Source organism: Sebastes umbrosus, chromosome 11 (assembly GCF_015220745.1).
Source record: "Sebastes umbrosus isolate fSebUmb1 chromosome 11, fSebUmb1.pri, whole genome shotgun sequence".
NCBI classification, from domain to species: Eukaryota; Metazoa; Chordata; class Actinopteri; order Perciformes; family Sebastidae; genus Sebastes; species Sebastes umbrosus.
In genome coordinates this window covers 32,921,413-32,931,977 of record NC_051279.1, presented here as the reverse complement: position 1 = coordinate 32,931,977, position 10,565 = coordinate 32,921,413, and the positions used below count along the sequence as shown (strand labels likewise).

At 42.4% G+C, this 10,565-nt stretch overlaps 1 protein-coding gene across 2 annotated transcripts in view; it reads right to left on the bottom strand.

Moving 5' to 3' along the window:
- The window catches only part of mroh1 (maestro heat-like repeat family member 1), a 35,456-nt gene continuing 24,891 nt past the window's right edge, over positions 1-10,565 (bottom strand). For both annotated transcript variants that reach the window (XM_037784613.1, XM_037784612.1), the window contains 20 exons: positions 10,396-10,537; positions 10,147-10,242; positions 9,514-9,618; positions 9,158-9,293; positions 8,568-8,680; positions 8,222-8,374; positions 8,046-8,102; positions 7,756-7,853; positions 7,493-7,658; positions 6,518-6,687; positions 6,249-6,386; positions 5,892-6,006; positions 5,401-5,547; positions 5,212-5,278; positions 4,917-5,038; positions 4,553-4,702; positions 4,284-4,418; positions 1,409-1,511; positions 877-942; positions 1-245 (listed from right to left, as the gene is read on the bottom strand). In XM_037784613.1, the coding sequence (XP_037640541.1) occupies positions 169-245; positions 877-942; positions 1,409-1,511; positions 4,284-4,418; positions 4,553-4,702; positions 4,917-5,038; positions 5,212-5,278; positions 5,401-5,547; positions 5,892-6,006; positions 6,249-6,386; positions 6,518-6,687; positions 7,493-7,658; positions 7,756-7,853; positions 8,046-8,102; positions 8,222-8,374; positions 8,568-8,680; positions 9,158-9,293; positions 9,514-9,618; positions 10,147-10,242; positions 10,396-10,537 (2,356 nt within the window). In that variant the 3' untranslated portion in view covers positions 1-168. The remainder of the gene's footprint in view (positions 246-876; positions 943-1,408; positions 1,512-4,283; positions 4,419-4,552; positions 4,703-4,916; positions 5,039-5,211; positions 5,279-5,400; positions 5,548-5,891; positions 6,007-6,248; positions 6,387-6,517; positions 6,688-7,492; positions 7,659-7,755; positions 7,854-8,045; positions 8,103-8,221; positions 8,375-8,567; positions 8,681-9,157; positions 9,294-9,513; positions 9,619-10,146; positions 10,243-10,395; positions 10,538-10,565) is intronic.

Here is a 10,565-nt window from a genome sequence, read left to right as displayed (position 1 = left end):
CTGTTTTTGGTTTTAATGAAGGTTGCAGATGCGTTATTTGGATTCTGTTATAATGACATTTAAATGGTGGAATCTGAATGTTTTAGTAAACTGCAGGCTTAATAATAACTACTACTTTTCTGTTTTCTATGATGGAAACATTGAGATGTGTATGCAGGTCTTTGTGTGTCAGTGGAAATGTCCCATGGCCTCAGCAGCCTTCACTCTCACAACAGGATCTGGATCTCTGAGCAGCAGCACTAAACCTGAGGATGAACACACACACAGTCAACACTAAACCTGAGGATGAACACACACACAGTCAACACTAAACCTGAGGAGGAACACACACACACACACACACACAGTCAACACTAAACATGAGGATGAACACACACACACACACACACAAACAGTCAACACTAAACCTGAGGATGAACACACACACAGTCAACACTAAACCTGAGGATGAACACACACACACACACACAGTCAACACTAAACATGAGGATGAACACACACACACACACACAAACAGTCAACACTAAACATGAGGATGAACACACACACAGTCAACACTAAACCTGAGGATGAACACACACACACAGTCAACACTAAACCTGAGGATGAACACACACAGTCAACACTAAACATGAGGATGAACACACACACAGTCAACACTAAACCTGAGGATGAACACACACACAGTCAACACTAAACATGAGGATGAACACACACACAGTCAACACTAAACCTGAGGATGAACACACACACAGTCAACACTAAACATGAGGATGAACACACACACACACAGTCAACACTTAACCTGAGGATGAACACACACACAGACGACCAACACAATGAGTTAACATTGTTGAATGTTGTGCTGTGAATCACCTTTGGTGATGGTGGCCATGTTGAGGTGGGAGAAATGCTCCTCTGGAAGATTCCCCAGCAGGAACCCTGAAAACACACACACACACACACACACACCTTATAATCAGGTCACATCATATACAGGCGGAACACACTGATCCATACATCCCCTCAGGGTCACTGGTTTTTTAAGGCTGCAACTAACGATTATTGTCTTTGTCTCGATTAGATGTTTGGTCTATAAAATGACAGAAAATGTAAATCAGTGTTTCCCAAAGCCCAAGATGATGTCCTCAAATGTCCTGTTTTGTCCTCAACTCAAAGATATTCAGTTTACTGTCATAGAGGAGGAAAGAAACCAGAAAATAGTCACATTTAAGAAGCTGCAATCAGAGGATTTAGATTTTTTTTTTATACTTAAAAAATGACTCTACTACTAAAATAGTTTTCGATTAATTTAATATTTATATATATATATATATTTATAGCTCTACTGGTATTAGATATTAATATTGATGACGTGGATCAAGGTTTCAGAGTGTTGCAGTCGTACCTATAAACATGGCAGCTCCTGCTCTGACTTCTGCCCAGTTGCTCTTGAAGAACTGGATCACTGAGATGTGATAAAAGTTCAGCATGCCTGGAAAGTCCTGAATCTATGAACCACAAAACAACATCCACTGAACATCAAACATGAAGAACCATCTATTATGTAGTTCAACAATATCATCTATTCTGGCTTCGCAGAAGAATCTGTGAGGTTGGTCCTGAAATACACTTTGTGTTAAAGGAACAGTGTGTACTGTACGACCAAAACTGCGGTATCTAGCGGTAAGGTTTCACATGCAACCAACCAAAGCCTCTCCCGTGTGCCAAGCGTGTTGGAGAACTACGGTGGCCAACACAAAAACGAAAACGGCGCTCTCTAGAGGCGTTCGTTGTAAGAGTAGCTAGATCATTTGGAGCAAAGCCAGTGTGTAGAGTGTGTGTGTACGAGGGAAGTGAGTGGTGAAGCAAGAGAGAAAGAGTGGTGGCGACGGGAGCGAGTAACGTTATCGACTCTGGCCCAAGCAGGAAAGTTAGTGTTTGGTTTGTCCGTTCTGGGCTACTGTAGAAACATGGTGTTGCAACATGGCGGATTCTATATCTCTCTAGATATAAACGGCTCATTCTAAGGTAACCAAACACTAATGTAAACATATTTATTAGGGCCCGAGCACGAAAGTGCCAGGACCCCAACGGTGTCCTGGCACGAAAGTGCGAGGAAACCTATTGTTTTTCTAAGGATTATTGTTGTTATTATTATTTTTCTGCCCGGAGATTGCGTTTTTGGGACCTTTCCCATCCCCAAAAACTCACCAAAAGTGGAATATGCGTCAGAAGTGGCGCGAAATTCAATGTTCTGTTGTGACCCGGCTCGGGTGTCTCCAGGGGGCGAGATAGCGCCCCCTAATGTAGGCAGTTTTTCAGAGAAAGTTTCTTCGATCTTCACGAAATTCAAGTATGTCATAACTCACGCCCTCATACCTGGATTAAATATTTTGCAGATTTTTTTGGCGAACAGGAAGTCAGCCATGTTGGACTTCCTGCGTGATTTTAAAATTTACGAACACATGTTTGAAGACTTTAGGATGCACAAAAAATTATGAAACTTTACACGCACATCCAAACTAGTAATTACTTTATTTTAGTGGTAAGATTTTGCATGGGCGTGGAACGTTGGCTCTCTAGCGCCCCCTTATGTCTTTTAGATATGGAACATACCTTTAGGTACTCGGAAACGCATGAAACTTGGCAAAATGATTGACACCTCTGAACTTTATGTAAATGTACAGCCATTAGGTTCAGTGCATTTAGCCCGCTCTCTAGCGCCCCCTAACGCGTGGAAGGCCGTAGTTTGGTCAAAGTTGATCCTATATTCATGAAATTTGGTATGCATATCCCACTCATCATTTGAAACATATTCCTAATTGGGTTTCATTAGCTCCGCCCAACCGGAAGTCGGCCGTATTGGATTTTGTGCGTTTTTCATGTATTTTATGCATACTTTTACGAACTCCTCCTAGAGAGTTTATCGGATCCGCGTCAAATTTGGGTGGTATAACCCTCAAACTACCGTGATGCTAAATTGCGAAGAAATATTTGATCGCTCGAACGGTGATGTCATACGTCATGTGCAAAGACGCCATTTTGTCTCTTTTTAGGTATGGAACTTTGCGATACTCCTCCTAGAGGATACAAGCGATCCATCTCAAAGTCGGGCAGCAGAATCTCAACACCTTCATGATGCTAAATTGCGAAGCTTTTGTATTTATGCTAAACGGCGTTGTTGTGGCGGCGCGGCGAATTCTGATGTTTCGCCATGACACAGGATGCTGTTGTAACTTGACTTTACATAGTCCGATCTGCCCCAAACTTCACAAGCTGGATAATAGTCCAGCCCTGAAGACATATATGTAACATTATGAGTGAAAGTCATAGCGCCCCCTACAGGAAACAGGAAATTGTTGTAAATTGTATATACATTTGCCAATCTTCCCCAAATTTGACATATTTTATAAGAGACCCGTCCTGAAGACATATATATGGTATTATGCGTGAAAGTCATAGCGCCCCCTACTGGCAACAGGAAGTTGTAGTAAATTGACTATACATTGTCCAATCTTCCCCAAATTTGACATGTTTTATAAGAGTCTTGGCCTGAAGACATATACGTGGTATTATGAGTGAAAGTCATAGCGCCACCTACTGACAACAGGAAATGATCGTATACTGCCAGCCACCCTCATAGAAGTGCTTTAAAGGACGCCCCACGTTCTCACAGTTCATTTCCAGCGCCACATGCTCCAAGTAGAAAATTCACTCTAACTGTTGCGTGCAGTTTCCGACTTTCACGGGAATGAACGACAGCGGGTACCCCGACGTGCGCGTTCCCCAGACGTGCCTGCGGGGGCGAGGGCCCGTTCATCGCTGCTTGCAGCTTTAATTAATATTATATTCCATCTCTGCTTAGATCCCTCTAAATGTTTCACACTGGTCCCTTACAGCCAGAAAATGTATAACTAGTTTGAACTTTTTTTGCTTAGACTTCCATAGCTTTGTTTCTCAATTTTGATGAAAATAGCAACAGAAAAGCATTTAGGGCCGTCAGATCAGTTGATTTAATCAACAGATCTATAAAACTTTGAGTTTCTCACAGAAAAGCACCACTTTAAATCTTGTGTTTACCAGAGATGTTCTCTTACATTTTTTTGAAACAAAGTCATTCAGCATGAAAAGGCATTAAAAAAAACGAATTATTGACTAAAGAAATCTTAGATGACTAAAACCAAAACTGCTGATTAGTCGACTAAGAGTGAACAGCCCTACTTTATAAGAAGCTGCTCATCTTATTCAGCCATGCTTATATTTGACTGTGCATGTCTCACCAGGTACTTGGTGAGGTCATTGATGAACTCTCCGTAGTGCAAGCTCTTGCCGTCGTGCAGGTGGTTCTGAAACATGGCTGTGATCTGCTCTGATCCCACCACAGGAGCACACACTCGCATCGAATACTTACACGCCTGGACAGATGCAGAAACAACATCCATATTAATATAAAACTGTGGCAGTTTGCCCTGGGGGTTCAAGCTTTAATAAATTCAGTAAAAAGCGGTTTTGAAAGTTTATGTGTGTGTATGCATATTTCCTACCGTACCTTGACCACCTGTGGGTTTGGGTCGACCAGGTGTAACAGCAGGCTGACCAGAACATTGTGGATCTGGTCTTTGAACACCGCCTCTCCTGAGCCAAACTTGGACAGGTTTCCCATTAGATGGATGGAAGCACAGCGGATCTCATCGTTCTCCTGGATGAGCCACAAGGTACCGTTAGCGTTAGACGCGTCTGTGTGTGGCTCTGAGTAATTAAAAGACACTACATACTGTATGTTGTATTAAATAATAACTAACAAAATAACTCCAGAACTATAAATATGAAATACGCAAATGTTGATACTTATGAGAGTTATCGTACAATTTATAACATTATGCAACATGTTGAAGGATCTAAAGGAAACTTACACTTTCCAAGAAAGGTTTGATCTTCATGAAGATGTAGACCACTAATAAGTGGACGTTCTTCTTGTCCAGATAGAGGAGAACTTTTGAAAGACCCGACATGGCCTCGAGGGTAATCAGCTTACCTGCAGGAGGACCAGAGGCCAGAAATGAAAACGAGCATGTCTACTAATGTCAACCAATCCAGCACGAGAGGCTGAACATGTTGTATGACAAACATGATAGATGTGGTGAAAGAAGGTGAAACCCCAGACTACAGATTACTGTAACTTTACTTCTACTGTCATTAGAAATGTACCTGGATCGTCTTTCTCCTCCATGCCTGAACTCATGGCTGCCAGCAGCTCCTTGGCATATTTATTCACCTGGTGGGAGAGGGAAGAAGAGATGAAAGGTGTGTCCCAAAGATCCCACAAAAATCGTATCCATCATTTAGTTTGTATAGATGGTAGCACAGAGTGTGTGTTCTTGTGTGTGTGTGTTGTACCTTTTCAGGTGATCCTACGGCTATATTGCCCAGCCCCCTCACAGCCAACATGCGCACAGTGCAACAGGGATCTGATATCCTCTCCATCATGTTGTTCATCAACACATCTATCAACATTAACTCCGTCACCACATGATGGTTTAAGAGCTGGGGGGGAGGGAGAGGGAGAGAGGGAGCGAGAGAGAGAGAGCGAGAGCGAGAGCGAGAGCGAGAGCGAGAGCGAGAGGTCAGGTTATTCATGTTCTCCATCTGTTGGTCAATAAAAGATGATCGATATTCTTTATTATCTCATGGCATTTTGTTTTCATACATTATGTCACTTAAATGACAGTTAGGCACACGAAAAAGGTCACTAGTAATTTTGATATGATGGCAACAAATTGGGGAATTTATTGTTCATTTCACTTAGGCCAATGAAACACTGCCCCCCCCACCTCCAAACATGGAAAAACTAAAAACTAAATATGGTGCAATATTCCATGGTGAATCACCTCAGAGAAGAAAGCAGTGACGGTGATTCTTTGGCATTCGTAGATGTTGTTCAAGGACGGACACAGACTCTCCACAATGGCGGGCAACCTGGGACCAGCATGCTTAGCCATTGCCCTTTAGACAAGACAAGCATACCCACATTTACACCGGCTTTATATACAGAAGAGATTAGTCATTTACACACATATTCACTAGTTATGAAAGACGGAAACAAGTTACTTATTTCACATCAATATTGATGAGCAGTTTGGCAGAAATGTGTTGAAACTTCCAGCTACAAGTTTACTGGACATTATCAGCATTTATCTGGTGTGATCTCACACTGAACCCACCCAGCTGAGTGTGTGTATACGTACCTTGCCAGTAGTGTAATTCCAGTAGCGTGTGTATTCTGTTCCTTCATTGCGTCCCAGGCTTTATCTTCATCCAGTCTTTTCATCACCTCGTCTAACTGGGCCCGTGCTAACAAGATTCGCAGAGCATCAGCTGCAACTCTGAATCACAAAAAAGAATTACACCAAAAGTTAGCTCACAAAGACGCACCTGAAATTAAAGGTTTATAGAGCTAAGCTTTGTAGGCGTCTCATCTAGGCTGTACTAGTTATAAAGAGAAGAAGATGCCGACCCTGCTACATGGATGGAGGCAGCGTGTTTAGTGTTGTTGTCCCTCGGTGCCGAGACCCCGACGCTTGCTCCCAGTCGGACGGTGAGACAGGAGAAGAGCTGAGGAAACAGACTGACTGCCGGCTCCTGACTCTGGCCATTTAATAACAGTTCTTTTAGGCCGCATGTCATCTGGAAACAAAGAACAGACACAAACACATGCACATGTTAACACGTAACAATCATCCTCTTCGGCAGGTTCTGTTTGTGGAGCTGCTGCTGCCCAGGTGAGGAGAGCTGGGCACGATATGATCTGTTTCTATTTGAATTAGTGGTCGAACGATCCGGGTTGTTCAATGTCCGATGTTTACAGAGCAGGACGGCCAATAGAGATTAACAGGATTGATTTTAAAATAATCCAGATTATATCTGAGTTATTTGCTGTTTCTTATTGTTTTATATTTAGTTTATGTAAAGCACTTAATAATCAATGTCTGTTACATAATCTACAGATATAGACATTTAGTGGTCACATGACAAGGCAGCCTGTAGATGTGTGTTGATTTTAATGAATACAGCTGTTGAAACAGGCCACGTAAAGGCTCACTTTTCACTTGTGATATACTCGTGCAACCGCAACCATTTTACGTGTGTAACTAGAGTGCTTGTCTAGTGGGCTCTTAACGCTGTCAAAATGCAGGTGACCTACTCCCAATACCATCCCTGAACACATCCTGTGTAGACACTGAACTATATGTAGACATAGAACTAAAGCTGCTGCTGCTTTCGCTGTGCAGGCTATGTAGACATTGTGTAAATTAAGAAAATGGCTACTGATCAATTGTAAAACTACCACATTCAACAACAGTACCTTGTTGACATAAAACTGAAGATCCTAGTCATCCTACAACCTAAAAGCAATCATTAAAGGAATATCATAATCTTTATCTAGAACTTAATACAGTCAATGACATGTCTGTGAGTGTTTGTGACTTACAGCCAGTGGCTGATTGGTGGCCACCTTCGTTGTCCCTCCTCTGATCATCGAGTCCCTCTGGTCTACGTAGGGCGCCATGATGAGAAGCTTCTCCATCACCATCTCAATGATCTGATTGGCTACGATGGGGTCTGCTCCCAAAGCCATCCACATCTCACTGGTCCAGCTGGTCAGAGAGACGAGAAGAAAAAACTTCATGTTTAAGCGTCTTTCATTGACGCTATGCTGAGGTAGTTTATATAATTATACGTTTTTATATATACCTGTCAAAAGGAAGTGGTTGGTTGACTAGTGCATTGATAACAGTCTGTAGATGCTGAGAAGCCAGGATTAGTACCGTCTGTCCCACCGCCACTCTCACCTAAACACAGGTACAAGGAAACAGGTCTTTCAGATGGTTATGTAAGATATAATTACACAATGAGGAGGTCATTATTGCAAAATACGCCACAACAGGGTGACTCAAGTCTGTATGTTTTGGTTATTCAAAACAGAATAAGAATAACAAAAAAGCTATTGAATAATAAATATCTGTGGTGATGTGTGTTGGTACCTGCTCCTCTGTGATGTTCTGCAGACGCACATGTAGCACCTCCAGCATCTCTGGGACCTAACATTCAAACAAGCACTGTGTTTGGTATTCCAGATGTGTGTGTGTGTCACATAATTGAATTAATCAGCAGTTGCAACAAAGGGCTGTGTGTGTGTGTTTGCGTGTGTGTGTACTACCAGCTCTTGCAGTCCTCCTCCTCTGTTCTTCAGCAGAGTATTTAGGATGACAGATGAGGCTCTGCAGCAGTTTGCCTGACTGTCGACCAGCCCTTCAAACAACATGAACACCAACGTCGTCAGCTGCTGCTGAGGCAGACGCTTACTCATCACCTGACACACACACACACACACAAACACACACACACAGGAAAAATGCAATTACACAGTTTTACTGGATGGGATACGACATAAAAACAACATAATGGTTTGTCATTGAGTGCCATACTAAAGGGAAAGGAAACAAAAGGATTCAATGCATGTAATAGATTTTGATGTCAGTCTTGCAGAGTGGTATAAAGTGTACCTTGGTGAGGTCGGAGCAGGTCTTATATAGAACTGAGTGGTCCGGGTTATCTAATCGCTCCTTTAAGGGCAACAGACTGTCCACACCTTCATCCTTATAATCTAGAGAGAAACCTGCACACAAAGAGTCAAAACAGCAAGCTGTACAAAAACTAGTCCTTGTACATACAACATCAACACTTGACGTTAAAGTTGGACTACGTAGGTTGAGTGAGAAATAACAATTATTTTAATGATTATTATTATTACAGGGCTGTGTTGAATACTGGATTCTGATTGGTCAATCACAGTGTTCTGCGGTCTGTAATTTATCTATAACAGACAGTTGTTATGTAAAACAGACCGTTGCTATGGGTGCAGTTCAGACGTCGGACTCTGGTGGACCGTTTTTGTGTCAAAATATTGATTTCTTAAGTAAGTAGCCGTGTAATAGTAGCCTCCGCTGCACGTCGGGGTGCAGTATCGCCCTGTCGGGGATTCTTTCACAACAATGACCGGCTCGCTGTACATTATCTCTTACTTAAGTGACTGCAAATAACAAAGTAAAATGATAAAGGTACTGTAAGAGGCCAGGGCTCTGTGTGTCTGTACCTTCATAGCGTAGCTGTATGTAGAGCAGTGAGTATATACAGTCCACAGCAGCAGTGCGTACAGCAGGGTGAGGGTCCGCACATCGCGGAGACAGTCGACCCAGCAGAGCTCCAAGGTTGTGGAAAGACACCATGTTCTGCACAAAGATGCACAGAAATAAAAGAAAGGAAAGGCACAAAATGTCAGTTTTTTAAGACAAATAATAATATAAATATAATACATAATACTTTGAATCATTGATTGAGTTTGAAGGAGTAACAAAAATTATACACCCATAGTTTTCAGGACCATTTTCAAAACTACCATCTGTGGTGTGTTCAGGGTGTGTGTGTGTGTGTGTGTGTGTGTGTGTGTACCTTGACAGTCAGGTTATCCAGGTAGTAAGCCAACATGTGAGCAGTAGCTGTGACAGCTCTCTCTCTCTCGTGGTCCTGTCCGGAGCTCAACCATGACTCGATGTGCTGCACAGGAGGAGAATAATAATATAAATCATGTGCTGCAGAGTAACACAGCCGGGACAGTTACTGCTTGATGTACAGCAGTTCACTGAAGCCAATTATTCTTTTTAATTAGACAGCTGAAAGACAGGTCGAGGGGGTAAAGGACGGTAGACACACAAGAGAAAGTGGTGGGATTTGGTCATAGCTAGCAGGACTACTAATAGAGCCTCAGAGGTAGCCAAACACTTACAGACATCACTTGTTCGGCTATGATACCAACTTGGTTAATACGTTTGAAAGCACCATTTTGTTAAGCTATAGAGTGAATGATTCTAAATAAAGCAATCATCTGTAATTAATAATTTGCTATCGTTCAGCAATGTGCTGACGTGATGACAAGAGCTGCCACATTATGAACTCCTCAGTTTCTTTAAATTCAGAATTAGAGAACAGCAGAATAATGCAATGATACACATATTTCTAATACTTAATACTTTATGTTTAGCTAAAGATGAGAAGAGCTGATTAGTGTGAAACAGGACGCTTCACCTTGAAGACACTCTGCAGGCCATCAGGTGTGGGATCTTTGGCCAGGACACTTCTCAGCAGCTCCTGCAATGCAGCCAACGTGTCTTTGTACAACGCCTGGACATATTCACCGGGACATGTTAGTTTGACAACATGACAGCATTTGAAAAATGTTGCACAATAGTTGTGAGCGTTAGAATTAGTGATGGCACAGGACAAATGTACAGCAGATTTGTGAAGTACACTGTATGTGTGTCTGCTTTACTTCACCTTTCTCTGCTTGGGGTCCAGCGTCTCTTCTTCTTTAGTTTTCTCTGGAGTGTGAGTCTCAGGTGGCAGAGAAAACACGCTGTTCACACAAACCTTTAGCAGGTCAAAGCTCTCGTTCTCACTCAGCGCAGGGTCCAGAGGCCTGAAGCACTGAAGGTCAAAGAAATGAC